The sequence below is a fragment of the Clinocottus analis genome, unplaced genomic scaffold (genome assembly GCF_023055335.1).
Source record: "Clinocottus analis isolate CAN_PGR_092001 unplaced genomic scaffold, fCliAna1.0.p SCAF_20, whole genome shotgun sequence".
Lineage (NCBI taxonomy): Eukaryota > Metazoa > Chordata > Actinopteri > Perciformes > Cottidae > Clinocottus > Clinocottus analis.
In genome coordinates this window covers 7,921,110-7,949,011 of record NW_027175932.1, presented here as the reverse complement: position 1 = coordinate 7,949,011, position 27,902 = coordinate 7,921,110, and the positions used below count along the sequence as shown (strand labels likewise).

Sequence of the window (27,902 nt, the reverse complement as noted above, 5' to 3'; positions counted from 1 at the left end):
CATTCAGAGAAATGATGTCAACATTCAAGTAATGCAGAATAATACCACGTTTTAAATGATATGTATATGCGTATACTTTATAATCTTGCTGTTTTGATTGTGAAAAAAAGAACATTTGGAAGACAAATAAAAAAATTCTGAACTGCATATTCAAAGCCACCAGAAAGGTCAAAGTAAAGGTCAGCAGTCTCACTGACATTTTTGGTTTCTCATTCATCCGATTCACTGTCGGGAGTGTGACGCCTCAGCGACCCACGGGGGAGATGGAACCGCAGATCAGATCCATGTTCATCTTCAGTGTGTGTGTGTGTGTGTGTCGAAGTGTGTTTGAAGTCTGTGAGCTTGTTCTTTTATGTTTGTGAATGAGTGTATTTTAAGTATTTGCTGCTATCTGCATCTGCTTTGAACACGCTTTCCTCTGTTTGATGACAGAGATGTGACACTTGTTTGTATATGTTTGCTACATATCTGTATGCATTTGTGTGTAGCTATGTGTGTGTGTTTTTTGAACATGTTATATCCTTCATCCCCAGATAAGGCGTGGGCTGAAGGACAGCAGGGCATCTCAGCTTTGGGAGTAACAGGCATCAGCAGGGATCTGACATGCTGTGTGTGTGTGTGTGTGTGTGTGCAAAAAAACAGCCCATCCACAACACACATATTCACACACGTGCACACACCCACATGCACGCACATAGCCTCAGTCTGAGGGCACTGCTGTAATTGGATGTCTGATTACTGTCAGATAGTGTGTGCAGGGGAGAGAGAGGCGGGGAGAATGCCATAGAAATGAAAGAAAATTCTCCTCTCCGGGCAAACGAGAGAATGTTCGCAACAGTAGGGAAGAAGAGAGTAGTAGAGAGGGAGGGAGAGAGAGAGAGAGAGAGAGAGGGGGGGGGGAGGGGTGGTAAAGAGAGTACCAGACAGAGAAGTGGCCGTGTTCTCTCTTTGTGATCTTTGAGCTTAACGTTGACCTTGTGCTTTTTTATCTGTGGCCTGACATCCAATCATCCCTTGCTTATCTCCCTCCCACCTTGCCTTATTCTCTCCATCTTTTCATCTCTCCATCCTTTCCTCATTTCTTCCTCCCCACCTTCTCACCCTCCTGCTATTCCTCCGTGTTCTCCTATCCCTTTCCATCGACCACACCCCGCCCCCGCCTCGTCCATCCCGTCCGATACCACCCATAGTCCTCCATCATCTGGCGAAAAGACTAGTGGGATTCATTGGATTGATTGGAAGTATTGGTGATGTGTGACAGGTGGAAGAAGGTCAGGCGATTCACTGACTTCCCTCCCGCCCGAGGACCCGCAGAACTAAACTTGAGTTGCACTTGTGGACTCTAGGCACAGTTCTCATGGCACACGGATCTTTTGAAAGGTGACTGGGCCATGCTGGACCACGCTGGTCAATCTGTGTGTGAACAAAAGTGTGTGTGGCTGGAGGTGTTTGTGTCTTTTTTTAATTCTCTTTAGGAATAAGATGAATATTTTTACTCTCTGTATTTCTGGAAAGATGTTCACAAGTATCCCTGCAGAAGTGTAATACCTCTCATTATACAGTGCATCATGTAATAGACAGGAATCCAGACGCGGACCACATTATGCTGTTTCTTTTAAATGTTGTGGAAAAGCAAAGAAAGCTCCACTGAGGAATCCCTCAAATATGTATGTGCGTGGTTGACAAAATGGCTCAGATGCAGCCATTACTGAAGTCTCGTGTGGATTGTTACTGCACTGCTTGCAGTATAAGTTTACCTCAGAGGAAATAGTAAACGTTTTCTTTATGTCCCACTCACAGCAATGAGGTGGGGAAAAAAAATAATGATATGACTACAGCATAAGTTAGTTATTCAATGTGTTCTTCACTTAGTCATGAAGTAAACTCAGGAAACTAATGAATGTTTTATTTCTGGAACGACCACACACACACACAGACACACCTACACACACACATACATGCACACAAACCGAGACAGACACACACACTTTCTGTGGGATGGCGGGCAAAGTGACCTGTTAAAAGGCCGAGAGCTTCTGTCTCTCTCTGTCTCTTTTTCTGTCCTACTGACTCACTCTCTGTCTCCCTTGTGTGTGTTTAGTCTTTCTCTTCTTTCACTCTCCCTACTCAAACCTCCAAATCACCTCCCCTCCTTCTCATTCAGACGCACTATGTCCCTGCTGCTCCCATTCCTGCACACACACACACACACAGGAAAATGAAAGATGTCTGGGTCTGTACAGTCCAATCTGTTCTCTTTGTGCAGTACTGAGGAGTGGAACAGCCTATCTTCTACGCATACAATATACAATTAAATAAAAAGTCCTGTTAATTTTGTAATCAGTCATTCTGCTCAGTTTCTGCCCTGAAACTTTATCCCAGAGAGATAGTATTGACAGTCCTGTTTTTAGCTCTTCGAGTGACATCACAAAACCCTGATTGTCATCAGCCTCTGTGGGTAATGAAGAAAAACAAACTCACAATGGAATCACTTTACCTTTTTGTTACTGTATCTAGACTGATGCATGACGTAGGATGCCTACAATCATAAATAATGCAAATGGGGAGGCAGGACTGGTGACATCCACAATGGCCGCATAGCTAGTACCTTCAATAATGCAGGTACTAGCTGTGGTATGTATACATTACCTTCTTCCTTTGCTTAGGGTCCCATTACAGCAGCAGTACACTGTCATCTTTAGTTTGATATTTTTTTTACAAAGATGCATCGCTTCAGATTTTGCAATACAATTATAGAACACAACAACAGGACAGGTGATTCATATGAGATAAAGACAAAATCTATACAATGTATTTAAATGTTGAAAGGACATTTTGGGGGCGGGGGGCAGCTCTCTTAAAATATATTATACCTCTGCTAATGAAAGGGTGTCTGGTTTCAGCCATTTCTTTGTAATTGCTTTTTCTAGCAGCTACAATCAATATTTCCTAATTTGTATTGGTTTGTCCCGAATATAATTTCAAATTCTGTATGAATTAGATCCCCAAAAAGTATTAATTTTTTAAAAGGCCGATACACGAGCTATTGATCGTCTTTCCGGGAACAAAAAAGTTGATGGAAAAAGTGGCGGGTGGCAGCCATGTCTTTCAATCTGCTTTGATTGTTATTGCTATTAATGCTAAACCGTGTTAAAGCTTAACTTGTGTCATATTCCCTGCTTTTCTCTCAGCCAGCTGATGAACATGTATCGCTGGTTCCACTGCAGTCTTAATGCAGAACCCTGGAGAGGAGGATTTCTGCAACGTCTAGATTCATAATAATCACACAAAGTAGATGCAGAGTGACGGATACCTCCAGAGACTATCACTGTCTTAATAAATTTGTCTCTAATATACTGAGGCAACAGTTTGAATGAGCTTTGCAGATAGACAGCACACGTTATTGTATTTCGTCTGAGCACCACTTGGAACATTTTATTATGTGCACAGTAGATCATTGCAAATATCCAATATCCACTTGCTGATGCAAACTGCTGCTTCAATTTATACTGCGATGACCCACCGTGCTGTGGAGGCATCGCTCTTAATTTTCCCAGTGTGCATTCACACCGTGCTAATCGAACAAACGTTCACCAAAAGTGCATTCAATTTCTGTAAACTGAACCAACTTTGCCCATTTTCCCCCTCGCTCTCTAATCAGTGTCACATTATCAGCAAAGTATAATCAATTTCTAGCTGAAGTCCGTCAGGGGCTCACAAACACTTTTCCACCTCAGGCGTTGTTCAGGTCTGTGCAGCATCTTTTTGGGTTCGGGTTAGGACCATCTAACATTTCCAAGCCCCTGAGAGGCGCTCGGGCCCGTCCCGCAAGGCATATTTTAATGGGAGGATGTACATTTCCTGGGACAGCATTTCCGTGGGTGTTGTCAATGATTCATTAGCGAGCCTGAGGAGAGGTTCCCCTTCGAAGTGAAAAACTGCAGAACACAATATTTACCACGCCGCATCATCCAAACCCAAGCGAGGGAGGAAAAAAAAAAAAACAGCATCTGTGTTGCGTATGTAGTCACTGGAGTACACACACACATGCATGCAGAAGCAACGGCTCATCGGTGAGCACAGACGAATCCACACAAGCATGTGACACGCACACACACACTCACACACACACAAATCAGTGACTTCAAAGACCCGAGCTGCAGTGCTCCAAGCCATGAACAAAAGTATGGCGAGACGGAGTGCAACTTTTTATTTTAAAGCAGCGCTAATGAGGTTTGGAGAGAAAGAAAATGTCGGGCATGTGTTTGCTGTATGTTTGTGTGAGAAATCTTCAGTAGTAACAGTTCGCTGGAAGGTGTTTCTATGGGGATGAATGAAGTGGGCGTTTTTTGTTTTTTTTTTCTCAAAGAAGTGTTCACTAAGCTGGAGGAAGACATTCATTTCCTTAAATGTGGATGTATTGAGCACACAGAGTCTTGTTGGTCATAGCTGACTGAATGTTGTGATGGTAGCATGAGGTGTGTTTATGTCTTCAAAGAAAGACAGTGTGGTGGTGGGTGACACCGCTTTATCTTAATGGAAGAATCATTAAGGACAGGGACCTTGATTTCACTCCCTTCCTTTCATGTTATACAACCCTCTCATCTAACACCGACATATGCTCACAAGCACATAAACACACGCACACACACTCTATTGGAAGTGACAGCTACCTTTAAAGTGACTCTCATTACTCATCCAGCTTAGCAGGATCATGTATGTGTGTGTCCAAGCCGGTATAAAACTACATTACATTGGATTGTAGGCCTTTTTTTTTAAATTAAAGCATTGTTCTCTTGTTATTTTTTATGTGTCTCACAGTTTTGGCTCCCCATTTATTGCACACTCCTATAATAGATGTGTTGTAGAATTGAATTCCAATAAAATGAAGCACTATAATTTTCTCACATTATTTAAAGGATCTCTATACGATACTCAGAGCATCAATATAGGAGCAAACAGCTTTTTGCTATTTCAAGAAGTCTCTCTCCCTCTGTGTGTGTGTGTGTGTGTCGTAGCTCCTCAGCCGTGTGTGTTCGTGCATGTGAGCGGTGCCTCACGGCCGCCGCTCTGCCCTGCCATCACACGGCGGTTACAGCTGCTGATACGGCGGCGGCGGCGGCGGCGGCGGTGCAATGTAGCTCCCGTCCTCCTCTTCCCCCTCGGGTCAACACTATCGGCACTTTTGTTGTTTTTCCGCAACGTAATTGCTGTCGACACCGTTAGCCGCGAGCCACCGGCGCCACGCCAAGAGCCTCGAGGAGGCACTAGACATGCACTGAATTTCATATTGAGAACCTTTTAAATATTTCCGAGATCCATCTATATCCCGAAAAGGTTTGACATGCCGAAGGTGTGAAGAAAATGACAGGAAGGAGATACTACGCAGTAGTACTCCCAATCCATGCTTCTCTCGGTGAACATGCAACGATGTCGAGAGAGAGGAGAGTATGCGAGGGAAGCAGATTGTTAATTAAACATTGAGACAGTGGTCTCCAGTCCTGAAACAGATTGAATTTAATCTCTAAACAGAATGGAGTTAATTACAGACTATACGGGTTTAATTTGAAGAAGCTCTGGATGCACTTAACATCAAATTCATCCTCACAACTTGCAACCTGCATCTTTTTTTCAACAGCTGCAGTGGGGGCAGGCAGTTGCACATGTAAACACGCACACACACACGCACACACACACACACACACACACACACACACCCACACACACACTTGTAATCACATACTGATGGGGACCTCTTTTAGGAGATGTCTAGGAGGTGCCGTGTGGGGACCTCGATTTCTAAATTGAATACCAGCATACTTTTGAGCACACACACACACACACACACACACACACACACACACAGGCGAAAGGAATTCTGATTCATTCACGTTCGATTCAACATTAAAGCCTTAATAATCAGGTTGTTAGAGATAAACTGAGCGCTCGGTGTAGCTCAGCAGATATAGCGCCCATAATTCAATTAGCCCGTTGTAGATTATTGTGCAGCAGTTGCTGAATTACGTAATAAACTGGCTATTACTGTGATCCAATACAGCTGAGACCGTTTCTAACTGGTCTACATTAGTATGCCTGGCGTGTGATGTATCGCTGAACAATTAATCAGTATTTACACAATCGGACAAATTATGAGCCTCGGGATTGTGTTTCTGTTGGTCGGGGAGAAGTGAAACAGTTTCTCCCAGAGAAAAAACAATGAAATAGTTGACAGTAGAAAATCCTTCAAACAGCTTTTCGCTCATCATTTCTCTGTGAACGTAAATCTACTGATGCCTCTGGACACATCTTCAGTGGTGTTCATGGAATCGTTAGGTGTTTTTTTCCGGATCTTTCAACATCACACGCCCTCCTCCAGGTGACCCACCCGAGGCGGATCAAACCCCAGCTTGTGTCCAGATGGCGAGGTACTCCGACTCCATGCTCTCCTATTTGCAGCGACAATCATCTTGAGGCCCTCTCTGCCGCTTCAGTGGTACTGCAGATGGCTCTCCTCTCTCCCTCGATGCGCTCGAACGGCTGTCGGCTCTGGCCAAAGCACGAGCTGCAGATCACCTCCATCCAACTTCCACTGGGAGACACCTTGCTCCCTCCATCCAGCCTGTTGACACCTGTCCCATGTAGTTGAAGCTTCCTTTCAAAGGCCACTGTCCCTGGCTCCAGCAGCACAGCTCGCATAGTGGACTCAAGGACACAATGACTATGTCTTCTCGCGAGGTGGTGGATGCAGTACGGCTGGGGGAACCTCAGCTGTCGTTGGAGATCCACTGACAGCTGCCAGTCGAGGTCAGGATGCCTGCACATGTTCTTTTGGCTGGATGTAGCAGCTCCTCGGCTCTGATGAAAGTGATTGGCTTCTTGGAGGGTCGGGACCACTTTGCCTTAAAACTTTGTGACATATTTGTAGGTACATCATGACAGTTGGTCTCTGCATTTAACCCATACTCAATAATTTAGTAGCAGTAGGGTTCATTGTCTTGCTCAAGAGCACTTTGGCATGCAAAACTATGGGGATACCAGGGATTGAATAGTAAACCTTTCATAGTTGAGCCACAGCCGGCCCAACTCAATTCTGCTGACATTTTGGCTGTCAAATCATGTGTTTTACTCTTCTGTTTCACGTGTTATCAGACACTGTTTCTGCCCCGGGAAACGAACCGGCAGCAGAATTGTCACTTAATTTGGCCGAGAGAAAGTTTTCACAACTCGCCAGGTATTTGAGATGAAGGTTTTTTTTCAGCGACAGATCTTCACTGAAATCCTGTTTGCAGTTCAGAGAAACACTTTTCCAAATGTCTTTCTCATCCTGGGAGCTTTCCACTCCGCCTGCACAGGCAACTCATTGGTCTCAAAGATAGCTTTGGTATTATTGTTAGCTATACTTTTGTCATCATTCACTCTTTTTCTCTACTTTTCTACTCTGCAGTTTGAAGCGAATACTCTGTCTGGACTGTTGTGATGTGCGAGGGTTTTGATGTTAAATCTCTCTCTAGCAAACCCTCCGTTTTATTTAACAACTTCTGCTTTCAACTAGACTTTCAGTGAGTGATTTAAAAAAAAAAGGAAAACGGACGTTGATGTTTCTTCTGACCCAACCTTACAGCTTTCCTTTCAACAAAGTGGCGAAGGTGCGCACTAATAACTGAACACTCGCTTCTAATGAGCTGCTTTTTGGCAACATCAAAGAGGAAAAGTGTTTTTTTTTTTAGGTATCAGTCAATTTGGCAGTCAGGTGTGTCTGTGAATGTGTGAAACGTAAACGCACAGATTGCATTTGATATTGTCTTTATCTGGGAAGTCTAATCACCATGGGGACAGTTATTGATGATGGGAAGCAGGTTATGAAACAAAGGCCGATTTCATACTGGTCCAAGGACGACGGTGGAGAGGATTCAAGCGCTGTGATTCCTCGTGCGGTGCTACATGTGTGTACGTACATACAAGTGTAAATGGAGTTTGTATAGTTTGAAGAGTATATTGGGTCGCTTGTGCAGATTTGGTCACTGTAGTTATTATCCAAGAAAGGCTTTTCATCTGGGGCTAATGAGTATTTGTTTTGTCACTTGGACATAAGTGAGAATGTGTGTGTGTGTGTGTGTGTGTGTGTGTGTGTGTGTGTAAGTGTGTGTTTGTTTGTGTGTGATTCAGGGGAGTCATCTAGTGAAAGCGGCAGACTGTGTAGACGTGGGAGGGAGTGGACATCATTCATTCTCCCTCACGCACGCTTTCACGAACGGACGCAGACGAATGCATACACACATACGTGCAAAAAAATGAATAAAAATGGACACGTTTAGTCTTATTGTGCACGAGGATAAAGCAAATGTAATGTTAAACAGGAGTGTAATCCTTTCACGCACACCTTTACACCAGGAGCTGAGCTAATGATGTGAGGAAGCAGAGCTAATTAACAGAACAGAGCTTAACTATGGAGTCTGGATTAGTGCAGAGACGGTATGTTGGATTCTGTGTGTGTGTGTGTGTGTGTGTGTGAGGGAAGAAGCCAGGGTTCGTCATTCAAAACCTCACATTTTATATTATGTTCCTATTACATACTATTTGTGTTTGTGAGTGTGTGGAAAAGGCAGAGAAACAGGAAGAAAGAACAAGGTCAACAGATACCTCCCTCATTATCACTTATTGTGAGTGAAATAACTAATACTGCTACGACTGCCATTCCTGTCAGCCTCCACAATAGGACACGGAGGAGTGTGAATTGGGTGCAGCGGATATTGCCCGACACTGAGCACAGTGCCGTGATTCATTATCATAATATTGCTCCATTCATCTTTCACCTTGTTTTTCGCTATTTTATTTCTGTTGCTGTCGACACCTCTTGCCTTCAACATCATTTTTTAGCTTCACCGTTCAGCATGTTCTGAAATGAGATTTAGTTTAGTCTCGTCCTGCTAATGATCACTGAATGAACATGTGTGAATTAAGCGTAGTGTTAAGCGAGTCCATTTAGTATTAAACCATACTTTCCCCCCTCATCCTCTCATTGTACCTTTTCTACAACATACTTTTCTTCTCAGTCTCCATCATTTCATTATCCCTTCTCCCTCCTCTCTCATTTCATTTCCCAACTGCAATGTTCCACCTGGCTTTCTCCGTACGTCCTCCATAACTTGTCTCATCCCGCCCAAATCTCAGACTCCTGTTTCATAATGTGTTTTGGCATGAATGTTTAATATGGTAGTATGTGATCCTCATGTATTTTAGATAATCCTTGTCTTATTGCTTGTTACTGTGGTGTGTTAGCATTCCCCAAAGTTGAATTTTTGATGGTGGCTGCCGCTGTTAGACTAACCATCCAATTTTTCCTATACTTAACTCAAAGTGCTGACGCTGCTGGAAGTGTCGAGCCACATCCCTCGCATGCACCAGGGGAAGTGTTTAAAAAACATTTTTAATAAACTGGGCACAGGCATGAAGACTGAACCACTGCATTTGAGTGAGAAACGGGAAAAATGAAGAAATGTAAATCATTGAATGAAATATTGATACTTCATTCAGTCCCTCTTTCTCTGACTCCTTCTTCCCCAGGTGGTGTGTGTATCGCCCAGTCCTTGAAGATCCCCAGGGAGCCAAGGCCAGGAGAGTTTGACAAGATCATCAGACGCCTGCTGGAGACCTCCAATGCCAGGGCCGTCATCATGTTCGCTAATGAGGACGACATACGGTACGTGCTATGCACTTAAACAAGGGCCTCCGCTGCCACCGCTCATTGTTTTTCTGCCGCCTTCACTTTTACATTATGGTTAAGTGGCATATTCTGCTGTGCTTTCAAAAAAATAATAATGTAAAGATAATGAGAAACTGACTATTCCTTCAAGATCATTGCTGTTAAACTACTGATATCATAAAAGAAGGAAAAGTCAGAATTGAAATGCGTGTCCTTTTCCTTTCCCTCATTAGTTATTACTGTTAACCCTTTGTATTGTTCTTTTCTAACCTTCACACTTTAATTTCTCTGCTCTCTTCTCAAACAGACGAGTTCTGGATGCAGCGAAAAGGAACAACCAGACGGGTCACTTCCTGTGGGTGGGTTCAGACAGCTGGGGGTCCAAAATCTCCCCTGTGATTGGCCAGGAGAGAGTGGCCCAGGGAGCCATCACCATTCTTCCCAAACGGGCATCTGTAGATGGTAAGAGTGGAACGAAGAAAACAGAGCTACGCATATGACCATATGTCATAACGTATACAGTCAGTGCCTCAAAGCAGATAATGCGGTGGCCAAAATGTTGAATCTGCACTGAGACCTTTTCCTCACAACTGGTGGTGTGACAAAGAGTGTGTGCGTGTGTGTGTGTGTGTGTGTGTGTGTGAGTGTGTGTTCAAAGTCTAATAGATCAAATTAAGACCACGGGAGGAGAGACCAGCAACAGACAGTGAAATGCACACGTTCCTTGACTCTTGATCCCAGCAGATAACACGTTTTTGCCATTGTGCCAGGGAGAATATGCTCATTTGCTTCCTGTCAGAGCTCCCTATTAGATAATTGACTCCTGAAGGGACAGAGAGGCGACAGTATATGACCTGAAAGTGAGCCTATGTCGAGTTTTGAATAAATCAAAGTCAGCTTTGGCCGGCGGACACTCTATAGGATCTTTAAACTAGACATAGGAGCGCAGGATTAATGAAGAGTGCATTCACTGCAACCGTACCAATGTATTAGGTTCACCTGACAATGTGATGTATTATCATCCAATAACCATGCAATAGATTACACCACGGTGAAGCTTAAAATGGTCAGATTTGTTTTTGTAAACACAAAGTCCAGGGGATGTTGAGTCAACAACACTGATGTCTTTTTTTTAGGATATTTTTACTGAGATAGAGAAGCAAATGTCCACCAAATATTATATAATCTCTAATACATTATTCTCATAGTCCCTCTATGCTGGGCATAGCTATAGCCAGAGGCATGCATATATATATATATATATATATATATATATATATATATATATATATATATATATATATATAGTAAAAATCTCTGCATTACTGAGAGGTTATCAGACGACCAATTGCAACTTCAGGAAATCATTGAAGATATAGTCCACCCAATAAATCACTGTAAATCTGTTTTTACACTTTGGTTTGAACAATAAACAAACCGGATATAATGCTGCTTAGTAATCTTTAAAGGTTTTAGTTTCTCCACCTTTGCTTTGCAGTGGAACACCACGGCTGGTATCGATCGTCTCATCTAACTCACTGCGAGAAAAGAAAATAAACCCATTTCCCCAAATGTCACATTATTCCTTTAATCAAATAAGCGTAGGGACTGTTGCCCCAGAGAGTCCCCGCGTCCCCAAACAATTGATCACTTGGTGGAGATCATTTTCTTTTCAAATACGTGAGACCTAAACTGAATGTTGTTTAAAGAACCTCACATTACCACAAAATGCTTTATTGTTTTTCACGCGCATCACATCTGCGATCATGATGAAAAGCACGAGATCCCAGATGTGCTACCTGTTGAGTGAAAACTCTGTTCCCAGCAGTCGAAAGTGGCAACTGAGCTCCACATGAGCACACTGGGCCAATTTCCCTGACAGGAGACGAGGTTAATCATGGCCACTCTTGTCACCTTTTACAGCGAGTCTGGCGTGGCACAGGCCGTCCAAGTCAGTCTGATGGTCCCCGGTGATTTACCCAACCTCCATGGTTTGTTTCACATGCACTGTGTTGCTCTGAGCTACAATCCCAGCGCTGTTGGAAATGACTCCTTCTTTTTTATTAGTGGAGCGTAAATGCTTCTTCATCTGTCCTCATCTCGGCCGGCATACCTGAGGGCCATTCAATCAATAAATAACATCTATCCAAGTAACTTATACCCTACTGATTATGTTAATAAAAGCAATATGGCAATGGAAAAACACCTTTTAAAAATCCAGTTTGCCATCTTTTCCTAACAAGCAACAAAGCAAAAAGCTGTTTTCCCAATTAATTGCGGTAGGAACTAGTTGTACAAGTAGAATGAGTGTTTTTTTTCTCCTTTTATTTCTTTCTTCTTTCGTCCATCTCTTTATCACAGCCTGCCATTCTCTGGCAGGTATTTTCATTCTTCTGAGTGGAGAAATATGTATTGCCTTGTGTCTCTCGTCCTTTCTGCTTATTAAATTGGACAAGTAGCCGGCATAGACTGCGAAATCTCAGTCCAAAATGTTTGCTCTCCCTGCTCTCGGCCTCATTATTTGATAGGCGCTTCTAAACTGGGTGGCTCTACAGAAATGGCTCTTCAGTCATACTTGAGATCCATTGGCATTGGCTATTCATAACATTTGCCTTTGTGAGTCAAAGCGTATTACACCGCCATTAGCATCTAATTTTTTAGTGCAGGCAGGCTCAGTGGAAAAAAAAGAATCCCTTAACACCTTTCCATTTCCGTGTTCTCCTCACATTACACCAGGAAACACCAGTACACCATGTTGAAAACAACTTCAGCTAGGTTTTTTTAAAAAACTTTTTCCTCGTCTGTGTTTTTTTTACAGCGTTCGACCGGTATTTCCGTAGCCGCTCGCTGTCCAACAACAGAAGAAATGTTTGGTTTGCTGAATTCTGGGAGGAAAACTTCAACTGCAAGCTGGGTATGCATGGCAAACGGCCCGGCAGCCTGAAGAAATGCACGGGTGAGACACTAAACATATTTTTCTTTACTTTATATGAGTTCATTTTCACCATTCCCCCCAGCAAGTGCATTCGGTGGAGTTTGTTTGGATCGTTCCATTGTACAGACACAACGAGAGATATAAATGTTCCAAGCTGAAGTGGGATTTTATGCTACGTAACATGCTGTCGCAAATAATTTTCCAATTTAAAAAGATGAGTTTAAACCTAGATGCTCCATAGAGGGTTGTTAGTTTTACCTTCTCACAAATCAGGCAGGTGGTCAGTTCTAATTGGTCTTCTCTCATCCTCGCACCACAACCACTCACTTCGCTCAGAGCCGTTCTCCTGGTTTAGTTTGCTGCAAATCAAGGGCCATCTTAAATGCCCATTAATGTTGCTTCCAGATTAAGCAATTCCAAAACTGTGGTTTTATCAGCATCCTCTGACATTTAACAGCAGCTGCAATTTTTCATAAGATTGAGGTCACCAGAGATACTAGTTACACTAAAAAGCAACCTGTCGTTCTGGTATTTTTTTATTTTAATTAAGCCTGCCCCAAAAAAACTGTGGAGATTTACCACATACGACAATTTAGTCTCCTGTATGAAGTGTGTATCTGGGAACATCCCAAGTCTCTTCTTTGTAATAAATGAGGGAGCAATGTGTGAGGCTGCACGAGCAGGCACGCCCCTTCATTGTTCCTCAGTTATTTTGATTGGACGCTGCAGCTGATCGGACTGACCACTGGAGTTTCATACCAGAGTGAAGACGCAGCGCAGATTAAATTCTCTATATATTTGAATTGTGAATAGCAAAAGGATCACCACCAACTTTTATTTTTCCAGAAAGATTTGTCTTTTCATGATCTGTTAATTCCCTCAATAACTTGCATTATGGAAGCTATTATCATAATTTCCATTCAGTCACATAAGGCTGATCATTCCTGGGTGTCGAGTTTAATGAGTTATATCATTTCAATTTCCCCCAGAACATTAGGCATAAAAAAAAAAAAATGAATTTCTGCGTTCAAGAGAAACCATAATCATATTCTGGGTTATTTAGTAATAACTTCAGAATCAGAGTTTCAAAACATACAGACATACAAAATGTAAGACAAATGCATTCCGCTAGTAGAAATCGACCCTGCCTTTATCATTAACACATTATAAATACCACACACTGTGTATAAATACACAATGCAGTTTGTTAAACGGATAACAGGCTTCAGAGAAAACATCTCCACTCTGACACTGATGATGACTGGGTCTTTATCAGCATAAGTATAGTTTAACACCATTAAACTGGAAACATTATTTGATCATTTTTATAAACATTTTAAGTGTGTTTTTATTGGAATATTAGCTAAGAACTGTCCGTACCAGGATACAATCCTGTTCCACTTATCATGTGTTCAGACACAAAGTCAGTCAAAAGTCTCTCCAGCTGTTAATGCCGACTGACAGCTGATCCAGCTGTGAGCAGCGGTCGCCGTCATCAGAAACAGACGCCGCTTCACGTGACGCTTGAGAGGAAAGAACGTCTCATGTCTCTTCAAACATATTTCCTCGTTTCCTCTCTCCTCGCATGGCTTTCTTGCGTCTCTCCATGCATCCCTGGTGGGAGGGACTAAGAAGCAAGGAAAAGATGCAAGAGCGGAAATCGGGAACACAATTAAGAGACTTGGGATGCACACTGTGTGTGCGTGTGTAAAGAGAGTATGTGTGTATTTGTGCTGTAATAGGCACTTCTTGTTGTCAGTTTTTGCATTTCCAATGCTCATAATATATGTGGTTATGTCTGGATTTTGCTGTCATCTAAGAAAGCCTACCCAAGGCTTTGTCTATGTGCATTGTAGAGAACGGTTTAGGTTCTGTGTGACGTCGTCCCGCTGTGATTGAGTCCGCATGTTTGCGCGTCACACTGACTATCCCCAGGCTGACACCCGCCATTAATTCACATAATTAAGTTTGTAAGGTCTGCGACTCCCATTGACCATCTATTACTACCCGTGGCATCTGTGTATGCAGCGGGTATGTGTCGAGGGCCCTGGCCTGTATTCGTGCGACAAAGTCCATTAATTCCAAGTGCTGGGGGTCGCGACCTCCAAATCATCAACACAGAAGCCAATCAGCAGGCTGCTGCTCAAGGTCGCCATGGTGACACAGCTGATGGGAGGATGTGGAAATGGGTGTGAGCATCTTATTGGGCTGAGAGATTAATAGAAAGAAAGCAACCAGTGCAAATAAGAAAAATAACTGAAATAAATTGAATACTAAGATTTAGTATGTATATGTAGTGCAACATAATGATATAATATTCTTTGTCTGAAAAAAAAAGATATACTATAATAAGTATAGAGATTGTATATAATATGATTGTAATATATATAGACACACATACACACCCACACACACAAATTAGAAAGGTTAAATCAATGAGAAATCTCTCGGCCATGTTTTTTATTAATAGACGACATATATCACGCCATGCCATCTGTAAACCTGTCACTTGCAAATATTGCAACAGCAGCAGTTTCATGATTGCCATCAAATCTGCGAAAAGGCCTCTGAAGTACAATCTGACCAATAACACATATATGTATATATAATTGAGTCAGAAATTCATCAGTAGACCTACCGTATGAGCTTTATTCAATTAGAAGTGTAACATATTTTCATCAGACTCTACACTTTTCATTTCTACTAAATCTTTTATTGACGTCATGTTTTCAGTTGCACCATTATTCTCAGTGCCAAGATGTTTTATTTAAATGTGTTATTTTATAGAAGACGAATTACAAACTAATTATTACATGTCAAGCGTGTTTTTAATATTTTCTTGCAATTCTAATCAATTGTTTGGCTTCCTCTGATTCTGAATGAGTGAGTTTGATTGATCAGTCGGGATCCCAAGCGATCTTTGACCTTTGCTTTATCCTTTCAACTTTCTTCTCATGCACAATTTGTTATGTATAGATAATGCATATGTTGTTCTATGGAAAAATACAGTATTGTGTAGGAATTAAAAATGCATTTTGATATTTTTAATGGTCATTACTGCAGCTCCCACCACTGTTGGACATTCCTCCTCCAGTTGCCCAATTCCAATACATTACATCAACTTTCATCCGTATCATTTCATCTTTCATTAAAAGGAGCGCGAGGGCAGAAGAAAAGAAAAATCCAAGGCACTCCGACTTCTGAGTCGAGCAAAAAGCCTTTTTTTTCCCCTCAAGCGTGGTTGATATGCTCGTAAGCACATCAGCCAGGAAAACTCAGATACTGGGATAAAACTGTTGTGTTGAAAGCGTGCAGTCAGGTAAAACTGACGCCTGAGGGGAAGCTGACTGAGGCAGACACCAGATCAGAGATAAGCCGACACACACACACACACACACCTACTGTACATGCTCACAAACACTTACGTGCTCAGTGGCTGCAGATAAAATCACAAACGAGTGCAGAAGCTCGGTGGTAATTAATGTGATACTTTGACCATCTTTTAATCCCACTGGCCTCATCGTTATGAGGATGCTGCTGTATACACTTTACAATGCAAACTGTTTTTTATCTCTTTCTCTGATACACACACACACACACACGCATCTTCTTTTATTGATCCACGAGCTTGAACTCTGACACAGAACACACACTAAAATCGAATTATACAAAAAGCGCTAAATTCAAAATTCAGAGCATAGATAGTATTGAGTGATTGCCTCCACACTGCGGTACACATCTCCATTATCTGCTCAGGTAGCCATCACTCAACTATATCTTCACACAGTAAAAAGTTATTTGCCGCTACCTCCGTTGTCTGAACGTCAGATTTAACACATTTCAAGAACTGTCTTAATGATGCGTAGCAGCGCCTCAGTTGAACTCGCTGCACTTTGACTGATCTCTCAAATCATGACATCCTACTTCCATGATAACCTGCATTGCTCTCCTCTGGAATGAACAAAAAAACACACGGGTACAGAGTTGACAGAGACACACATACGCACACCACATTTACACACGAACAACACCCATTCCCACGCAGGACATACACATTTCTCACACTCTTCTCGACCCGGCCTCATCAATGGATCTTTCCCACCAGTGAGTGGCATCGGTTGTGACAGGAGCTGCGAGCGTCAGGTACACACAGAGGAATGAAAGTGCAGCGCGAGCAGAAAAAACAAGGTCGTTACACTGTTGCCTGTTGTTTTTTTCTTCTTCCCCTTCATGGGTTGTGACTTGTGTCACTCTCCTGGGAATCATATCATTATTTTTTCCTTCCTATTTTGGCTTTTGTGATCTTTCTTCACTTTGTTGACTGTCAATCTGAAGTCTGGCTTTCTCGCTCGCTGTCTCTAACTATATGTGTCACTTGTGTCTGTTCTGCCGAGATCAAACTTGAATGGCTCCATCGGCACCAACACACACTGAAATATTTAATATTTTTAAAAAAAAAAAAAATCAATATTGTCAAAGAAACTTGCCGCACATACAATATTCAAAGCACCAAACACTGTAAATATGTAATATCTGTCTTTCTCGCTCATTCCTACTTGTTCTCATGTGGATTGTCAAATCTTAAATTCTTCACTTGGTCACAAAAACTAATCTGCCCCATTATTTGTTATACGTCACTGTAAACGTGGCAAATAAAAGACAAATCTATAAACGAAGCAGGCTTTTACATCGGTGCTCACACTTAAATATTTGTGATGGGCGAGCTATCTGGGGAGAGCTATTCGCAAAGCTATTTGTGATAATGTATATTTTATGCAGCTGTATAGTTTGCACTTGCGTTGCTTATTATGGATGAATCTAGTGTTCCATGCTGGGTTTAATGGGTCCAATAACACTCAGCCAGAGGTCTTTTCACCCAACTGAATGGGGGGAAACACATGGCACAGATACAGGCAGTGGACAGCAAACCAAGCAATACAGAATCACTTTGTTGTGAAAGACGTAGTGCAACTGAGGAAACTCCGGAAAATCCAATGTTAATTGTTGCAGATATGGTACACAAACAATATTTACCCCTCCATACATTACATTACACGGACAAACAGACTGCAGACCACAAAACACATGCACTGTTTATCATATACCACAGTGTGTGCTCATGTAACGGAACAAATCAGATAAAGTCACAACAACTAATATGCCTCAGCAAATATGTGTTAATCTAGAGGTCACACCTTTGAGGAAAAACTATGAGGCATATATTACCATAAGCTAATGAAGATAGCATCTCTAATCAAGGTGGAAATATAACTGAACAATGTGTGTAAAGAGTGCAAACTCGCTGAGAAAATCCTATCACAACAGTTAAAGCTCCCTGGTCTACTTTCCCTGATTAGCAAGATTACCATGGGACTGGAGTTCCTTTTGCAGCTGCCTAATGAATGCTGTAACTTCCATCCTTAATGGGCAAACACAGAAGATTCTCAAGTGCCTACACACACACACACACACACACACACGCGCATAAAGCTTTTCATATCCCTCGTTTAATATGAAAGATGAATGCATTACCGAGTGTTTGTTAGTGGGAAAATGATCTTCTGTGGGCTACTAGGTGATAGTTTTCAGCCCCTTGCTTTTCTTCCGCAGTGTGAAACTCAACTTTTGAAGTCTTCATCCAACCCGTGTATGGATCTATCTGTTTGAGATTCACTCAGTTCCAGGAGTTAATTAGATCCCGACTTAGCTCAGCATGCACACATTTACCCTCACGCACAAACACATGTTCGCTCGCTGGAAATAGACCGCATCCTAACGAGGTCGATGGTGGAAGGAGAGTTATTAGGCTCGCAGGCTGGATAAACTGTTCCCTCCCCTGCGAAAAGACCTCAGGGCCCAGCGGACTGAAAGACGGCGGCGAACGCAGATGGAGACGGACAATTAGAGATTGACGGGCGCGGACAGACAGATTGCGCGGTGTGAGACGGAGGTGGCGACAGACAGGCATTACTTTCCAGTGCGCGCCACGAAGTGCCGCTTAGCCGCCGCGGAACGATGCTTTTCCATCTTCTTGTCGACGATGTGCTTCGGCGTCTCCGTGTGCACATGTGCTTGCGTGTGACTGATGAGACGCCGTCTCACATCCGTGCTCTGTGTTACGCGCGTAACGTGTGATTGGATTCTTCGACAAAGAAACCATCAGTGTGGATCGATGCTAGACATCCGCGTCGCCGGCGGCGAGGCGGGTGTGTGTGGTTCAGTGATGTGCCGTGAGGTCAGATTTACGAATATATGAACCCATAGAGGAGCTTTAATCACCATTCAATCGCCAGCTTGCACATTGACGACTGGTTGTTTATCATTTTTCATAACAGCATTCCTTACACACACACACAAACACGGTACATATTTGATTCCCCCAATTTAAAGTGGCTCAAGAGAAAGAGCGCATTTCCTCTGCCCCCTCCGTGTGCTTTTAATTTGCCATTGCAAATCCATAATTCATACTCATTCAAATAGGCCGTATAGCCTACGGCAATGTCTGCGTGGTCTTACCTGTACTTGTAAATGAAGGCCAGTTGTCTATCCTCCTGGACAAACATGTACGTGACTTTGTTGTAAAAGTCCTCCTTATGTTCTTGTAGAGAAAGTGTAGCAGAAGAGAACAAGCATGAACCCGTGGGCTCTTCATTGAGGGGGAAGAGGTACTGTTTGCCGTCATTCACTGTGACTTCATGTCGGATCAGCAAGACTTCTGTACATACGTGAACGACACGACCAAGAAAGGACGTTTATGAAAGTGTCTACAAATATTAGAGTGGTGACAAACAATGAGGAAGCAAAAGGGCAACATGGCCGGTGTGGTTGAAAGAATGAATGTTGAGCTGCACATCCATCACTGTTGAGTCACACACACACGCGCGCAAATTCCATCTTGAGCAGGTTCAGGCGACCCACTCTTCACTGTGGCCATGTCACGCACATCTCTGTTAGTGTTACACACCCAAAAGCACACCAGCAACTGGATACACACCCAAAATCACACACCTAAAGTAAAGTAGCATCCACATGTTTAGCTCATCATAGATGAGAACACTTTGGCCATGATGATAAATTAGCACGTAATGAAATTAAAGCAGTATTAATTGCCTTCTCGGCCATTTGGGTGCAGTCGTGCAAGCTGGAGAGACGACATTGAATTCAAGTTGTTGTTGCAAATTTGTGTGCAAACAGTTGCATAGAAATGCACCGATCGATCGGTTGCATGTTTGACTTTGTTTGCCTCTCACAGTCACACACATGTTTTAATAAACAGAAACAAAAGATCACAATCTGTCACACCAAAATAAAGCGTAAAGTAACAACTTTAAACAACTGACTTCACAGTCTTATTATAATTAAATCCCATGCGTGAACAGAGCGAGTGAAATGTGATCCACGCTGATAAGAACGATGCTCAAATCTTGGAAAATAGGCTCCCGGTATTCAATGTTCATTTGTCTCTCAGTTTAATTTCTTAAATGTCAAAGTAGTACTAAGGTGTGATTGAGGGGAAGATTACTTCCGCAAAATGACAAAAAAATCCAATCCAACTAATCCCAGAGCTTCATTTGTCGTTTTATTTCCTTCTTTCTTTCTTGTCCCCCGACTAATGAGTGGAGGCTAGAAATGGAAGGTTTCGATGCACACACTGTACTCACACATACACACATCTGCTAATACACACGCACACTTCTGTGTGCGGTGATAAGTTGTTGCTGGTTAGAGAGAACAAGTGTTGCTCTGCTAATGTGATTTTACAGTTTGTCCTCTCTTCAGCAATATCTTATGTTTCTCAGCCACAGACCTCGCTCCTTCTCTTCTCACTCTTCCTCTTCCTCTCTCATTCTGTTGTTTCAACCGTCTCTCCATTAACTTACCTTGTATTTATTTGTTTAGCTTTCTTTCCCCCTCTGTTCCGTTTGATCCACTTTCCCTCTCCGCTGTCTCTCTAACGTCGTTGTGCTCTTCCTCTGCCTTCCCTTGTGTTGGTTTTTGCTCCATCTGGGGTTGTGCGTATGTATGCTTGTTCACAAGTGGGAAGACAGGGGCCCGCTGACATAAAACACACATTCCCTCAGCGACACAAACTAAAAATGATTGTTTATTTGTTTGCGTGAAAGCAGGAGGGAGATTAACGGAGGAATAGACCGACAAAAGTCAAATAAAACAAGCTGAAGGCAGACAGAGAGCTCGCGAGCAGAGACAAGTTGTGCCAGGACAGTGATTCAGCAAAATATGAATAATGACTAATGAATAATTTATATTAGCTGTACAATCAGCAGTAATATATTTTAGTAATAACGTAGAGATGTGATATATATTAGCCACGTATGTCTGCGGTAACACATTACTCATGAAAAGACGTCTTCTGCAGTGATTCTCTCTGTTAAAGGAGAACATGTAGGTGTATTACAACGCCTGCTTGTGTAGTCTTGCCATAAGATCTATCAGTAATAATAATAACAACTATGATATGTATCTCAAGAGTAATCTCATGATTTACACCAACAAAAACATGGTTTCTATATTAAGTTCCTCTATCAACAAAACACCCAAGTCAGCAACACATTTGAAATAAAAAAGGCAAACATTTGAAGTTATTACCCATATTCATTGTTGTAAACCTCATAATTTATAGCCAAACTTCCTCGTTCTTACCCACGGTAATTATGAGCCCACTATCTTCCTTTGCAAGGAGCAATTATTATCATCATTTCCTTTCAACTTGAGATTAAACTCTTCACACCACAAGTATGTGTTCACAACTCTGTTGATCTGACCCTCACCCCCTGCTGTAGAGATGATGCCATATTCCCAGGTCCCAACAGTGATATTGTTCTCATATAGAAATCGTAGCTATAGCTACACAATTGTGGAATCAGTTCTTTAGGCGCTTGTTTTTCTCCATTAAAACCTCAAACTAATTCACTGCAGCGGCATTTCTGCAGTAATCTTTATTTCAGATTTCTCCCCCCACATTTAAATGCTATTGACCCGGCTTTGGGCTCTACGCACACATACTCACAAGATGAATGATATTGATATAATATTTGACATTGATCGCTGATTCTACACATGCGGAAACCAGGCACCAATTATGGAACAAGGAGACACACACACACGTTCTCACACGCTGACTTGGATCTAATGATGGTATTTGTGTAGCGCTGTATTGACATACCCCTGCGCTCCTTTTCAACTCCCGTGGAGCAGAATTCCTGTCTGATGCTCATTTCCTTTCCTCTTCCTATTGATTATGAATTTCTTCCACAGTAGCGCTTGTTCTTCGGAGATCAGCTGGCTCGGAGCTGGACCAGTGTGTTTGCTGCGGATGTGTACGTGTCTTGTGGGCATATGGGTCATGTTGCCCCGCGTGACACGCAACTCATAAACATGTTGTGTGTTTTTGCAATAACAATTTATAATTGTCTATGAGTTATGCAGCGGCAGAACTTTCCTATCCAGTCATCTCCCTCACGAAAAGCCAGTGGAGCGACCTGCACGGGAATGCATTCATCACCATCTGGGTGGAGCTCGCGTTATTCTGAGGTTTATCCATTCAAAGTTTCTCACTTAATTAGATCCAAATGAATCTCATAAATGTATATGTGTGCGCGCGCCTGTCAAAACGGTGGAAAGAAAAAGCAAAGACCGCTCGGCGACAGGAGCAGAAGAGGAGAGGATTGAACGTGTTCCTAATTGATGTTTAATTAAGGAGCTCGTCTGAATCAGTAGTCTATCTGTCATGCGCGCCGCATCAATCACCCTCTGTGTAAAACACACCGGCTGGCACACTGGTCCGTGAAGGCATCCATCAAGGCAGTTCGCCAGTCAGCATCCTTGCATCAGCCTCACCTCACCGCCCTCACGGATCGGTTTGTGTTTGGAGACACAGACGACGCTGGCTTCACGAGGAAGCCATTGGAGCGCATGTTTTTCGTGGTTCCACTGGCATCAATCTCGTTATTGAGCCACGCGACAAATGAACCGCGAGATGTGGGGCACGGCTTTAACTTTGGGAGGCTGAAGTGTTGGTTTAACCTGACATTGTGGTGGCGGGAGGACGGCTCCTCTTTTTAACAATAATACATCGTGTTCAATCATTTCTCAGCGAGACTTGACTTCTATTTCAAAAATGATTGGGCTGGAATTATTCATAGTCAGAATGCTGCGTTCTTTATATGTTTTAGCTTTGGAGCTTAAACACATTGTAGTGTACTTGGAGATCACACTCACTATGATTAGTCAGCTAAAGGCTGCTTGTGTTTTCTGCTTTTATTATGGGTGGAGATCCTAAAAAATACTGTTGTTAGGTTATTGCTTCAAGTTTTAAATGCATATTTAAAATTTAAAAAAGCGAAAGAAATATGTAATTTGAAGCCTAGAGGAGACACATGTTTGTTATTGGAACATTGACCGTCAGGTACAATAGTCAAATGACCCTTTAGCAAGGCACTTACGTTGCTTTAGTTTTAATGGGAGGCTCCGAGGTTTGAATATAATGTTGAAAATATTTGAAGGTTAAAGAACCATTGTAATGTTATTTGCATATTCATTAAAATTCGGAACATTATGCCCAACTATTTCCCAAAGCATATCATTTTAGATGAATAAATAAAAGTAAGTAATAGATGATTAACAGAAAGTTATTTTCCTCACAGTTAAAAGAGCAACTTGCGCCAACGTAAATCTTTGTTCTCGTGAACATTGTGTTAACTTTAAAGTGTTATCAAAGTGACATTGTTGTTGCGTTGTAGAACAGGTATGTGCAGGGGATTTAGTTCATGCATTCAAGTTTCAAAGTCTTGTGAGGAATCCCCACAAGGACCGCTTGAAAGACAGCTGCCTCACAGCAGTTTTTTGTACTTTCATATAATATTCCTGAAACATTAGCTGGAAGTCAGACATCAAATCAGTCAAAACGTGCACAACCATCTCAGGGTGAAGATAAATATTGTATTCTATGCGGCCTGATACAAATGCTCCGTGGGTGAATGCATTTCAAACAACAAATTTTACTTATTGACTTCATCTGGCAGTTAGTACATTAAAATAAGATTTTTTTTTTGCCAAACTGAAAGTTGGATACTTTTAGAAGGAAAAATTACACTTGTTAACGAAGTAACCAAGTTATTCTATCATCCAACGAAGTAACCAAGTTATTCTATCATCCAACATCTATTACACTCGCAGTAGCCAAAATCTCATCAGCACCAAGGATGCAGATACTCTAAAGCAAAATGACGAAAAGAAAAACACGTTTGATCGAGCTCAGGGTTTAATGTTTCCTTTCGGGTGGTCAAAATGAATCGGTTGGCCTTCCTGTGTTAATCTTCAGGTTAACCTTCACATCTATAGTACTCTTACATTTTACATTTGGATTGGTGTCGTCTCCAGTAACCCTGATACTCTTACCAGTGTGAGTCACAGTACATCCACCTCTGCATAGTCGTTGAAGTGCCAGCCTTGATCATTCAAGTGGGGGGGTCTCATGTAGTTTCGGAGATATTCAAAGAAGTCTGTTTAAAAATGCAGCATCAATTATGAATACTGATGAAAAATACAAGCATGATTTCATCTTCGAAGATGTCTTTATAAAGCACTGAGTACCGGCTGTAAAACTCATTTATTTTGTCATCGAGGGACTTTGGAGGTTAAAGTTGTTCTGCAACCACACAATATGCAATAGCAGGAGCTGCGCTTTTCAAACAGCAGATTATCTCAATTTCAAACAAAACTTTCATCATGAAATATTATTTGGAACAAACTTTCTGCCATGCCTGTGGCTTTTATTAGATCGGCCTAAGATGAGTAACGCCGTCATACTCTTCTAGAACTGGATCACAGCGCTCGGCCGGCACGTCTCTGCAACACGAACAAATAATCAACCACAAAATATGAAAATGACTTTGAGGCAGATATGGAGATGATTGCATCGTCATTGAGCTTTTGGTTTGCAGATCTTTTATGAGACATGAAAGTTACTTTTCATCTGTACTTCTGCCTCTCTCAGGCTTTTTTTTCCTCAGAATTTTCAATGCAAATCCTCCCTCACCAAGCCGCCAACCAAACCGCGCTGCCTGTGGTCTCTGATGTCATTAACACCGAGCAGAAAGACAGAATTTAATTTAGAAGCTGCTGGCTGCAAAATGGAATAGAGAGTAACGTCAAACAGGGTGCATATTAACACACAAGCATTTTGTCTATCCATCTCCACATATCTCTGCTTATCTATTTCACTTGTGTTTTGTTTTCACGCAGACACACACACCACACACACACCAATGTAAGACTGCCCAATTCCAAATACATTACACTCGCATATTAAAGACTCAGTGAAATATGTCTCTTTACTCTGCACCTGCTCAGACACATTATGCACAGAGATGAAATGAATAGATTTGTGGCCACTTCATTGATGCGACAAGCTGTTTTCTGGCTGCAGACAATGGGCGGACAAATCCAATAAAAGCTCCATGGCATTGTACTGTTCACACACACACACACACACACACACACACACACACACACACACACACACACACACACACACACACACATGCACCCCTTCCTTGCTCCGGTTAAACCACCTGACGCAATCCCAAGAAACAGAGACAGTAGTGCTCCCCGAGTTAGCAGCACTCAAAACAGCTCCAGCCGTATAACTGTCTCGGGGCAGGATTGCATTTTCTTACGATATGCTGATTAATGATGCATTGTGTCGTTTCACATGGCGTCTCACAGCGTGGAGAGATTCTCATTATCTCATGACACGTTGATCTGTGGCTCAAAGTGTAGCACTTTGCTGTACTTTTCTTATCTGAATGGAAGCGTGCGCACGTGTTGAACGCACAACAACGCATGCACATACTGGTACATGGGGGGGGGGGGGGGGGCTGGCTTGTTGAGCAAAGCCAGCGCTACATGTTGGCTCTATGCAATGAGGTCACGAGTCTGGTTACGAATACAGAGTGCGATCAGTCATCTGATATTCATGGTTCAGTTTTAAAAGGCAAGACAAACTCTTCTATCTATATTCCTCTTTTGATCCTATTGATATCATTATTCGGAGGCCATGTGGAAAGCCTCAACTCTCCAGTTCTCTCCTTGAAGATAAACGTTGGTTTCAGTCTAATTTAGAGTTGCCCTTAATTGGACATCCACGTTCTAATGCGTCTTTGAAACTCGAGCAGCTTGTAAACTTCACTAACACAACATATCTGACAGAAGTATGCTCCCTCTCATTGGCAAGATTTTGAAAAGTTCAATCGCTAATGGCTATTTCACAGTACATGACTTTAGCCCTGATTTTCCACTTGATGGTAGTTTTTTTTGGATCTCCCCGACAAAAGACCCAGATCAGAAGGAAGTCGGCGTTGGCTCTGTGCTCCAAATCTGCTCTCAAACGCTCGGCGTGAACTGTTTGAAGACGTGACCCGAGAGGCTTGCTGATTGCAGACACATTCCAGATATCTAGCGTTGCGAAATACTTCTACATTTATACAGGGTCACGGTGACTGATCTGCTTTGTGGAAATAATAAATTATAACCAACAACCAACCAGCTTGACTACGACAGTGACGTCATTTGGAGATCTCATCTGGGAGTGTTACTGGTGAGAGCTCGCAGTGTGTGTGACCCCCTGTCGTCGGTCAGGCATGCAGTTTGAACTCAAGTTTCGAATTCATCATACAGAGAGGTCCAGTTTGCCATATACTGTACATTACGAATGAAGAAAGACTTCATATTTGTACTCCTGCGGTGCTTTTACAGTCAAATAAGTGTAATCAAATGTAATAGCCACCTTTCAAGGCATGGATTGAATGTGTGAACAATTGATTTTGGGTACAGTATCACATTAGTGCCAACCATGGGACACCTAAAGGTATGTGACTGTGAAAGTATTTACTAATGAATGTCTTGTTTAGCTTTATTTATTGACTGGTAGCATAATTAGGTCTGTAATTATAGAAAGACATTAGACGGGCAACTCAAGGGCCTGTTGTTGATTAGTGAGACGCTATAGAGATGCTTCAAAATGGACTGTCCTCAGACACTAATATATATTGCTTTCTAGTTTATGTGGCACAAATGACCAATTACCCGGTGCTTGAATCCATATATTTAACTGCAAGCAGATATTCCTGGGACTTAGTGACACAGAATATGCAGTATAATCGTTCAAGGCGCTTCAGAGATGGCAGCCTTTGACTATACACTATGCACTGTGCTCTCACGCACTGGGAGCTGTGCAATCCAGTAGTTGAAATGCATACTAAGCCTATGTTGAGGTGAGTGTGTGCATGCACAGTTCATTGTATTTAAGATAATAAGCCATGTGGCAATATGCACAGTAAAGTCAACTGTCTTTCCTATGTGAGCGTTCATCTTAGAAGCTAAAGAGTCTTAGTGGAAGAAAAAGAAACTATTGGAAATCACATGGCTTATTATGTGATATGCTGCGAGTCAAATGGATTTAGTGTAAAACATGTTTAAAGAGTATTTCAACACCAGGCTGGTCTCTGTGGTCAAACGTTTCCATTTGGCTTCCCCTGTGTGCTTTGCTGCCCTTGTGACCACACCCACCAGTGATGTCACAGGGTCCTTGAGCCCAGTGGAGGTTAACCATCGGTACTCAGTACTCTTTGCATGAATGATACCCTGATTGTTTCAGCGACAAAGACTCCTTAAACCAGAGCTCAATTCCCTCCATCTTAGAAGTGATGCTGCATCATAGCATATGGAGATTGGATACCATCAGAAAGTCACAGTTAAAAAAGGCTTCATTCCCCAAAAAAAGGATAAAAGACGGGCAAATATAACAAGTAAATGCTTTAATCCACACAGTGCACCATTCAATAGTTTCAGCCTATAGCTTAAATGGTTGATCTGTACTATTTTAATTGGCGCTGTGCTTAGAATAAAGTGCTGGAACATATCCGCGTGTCGACTTCCATGAACTCTTTGTTTAATGTTAAATCTACATTCATTGAGTAAGGTAGCGGTTGCCCTGAGATTAGTGACAAGAGCAGTAAATTGACTCCCAATTGGATCCATCAAGGCAGTTAGCCAGTCATTTAATTGCATTAGCTTCACCTTGCTGCACTTCTCTATTGGTTTTTGTTTCCACCAGAGGAAGCGGTCGGTCCAGTACAGCATTGCTCTCACCCGACTTCACAAAGGGTTTTGACTGGCTTCAGCAGCATCAATCACATTACTGAGGCTGCTGCTAGAGTAACCCCATGAGACGACAAGACTTTT

General features: G+C 42.2%; 1 protein-coding gene across 4 annotated transcripts in view; it reads left to right on the top strand.

Moving 5' to 3' along the window:
* grm8a (glutamate receptor, metabotropic 8a) overlaps positions 1 to 27,902 on the top strand; it is a 186,756-nt gene that overhangs the window by 117,164 nt on the left and 41,690 nt on the right. For all 4 annotated transcript variants that reach the window (XM_068586282.1, XM_068586280.1, XM_068586283.1 and 1 more), the window contains exons 4-6: positions 9,565 to 9,700; positions 10,011 to 10,165; positions 12,522 to 12,659. In XM_068586282.1, the coding sequence (XP_068442383.1) occupies positions 9,565 to 9,700; positions 10,011 to 10,165; positions 12,522 to 12,659 (429 nt within the window). The remainder of the gene's footprint in view (positions 1 to 9,564; positions 9,701 to 10,010; positions 10,166 to 12,521; positions 12,660 to 27,902) is intronic.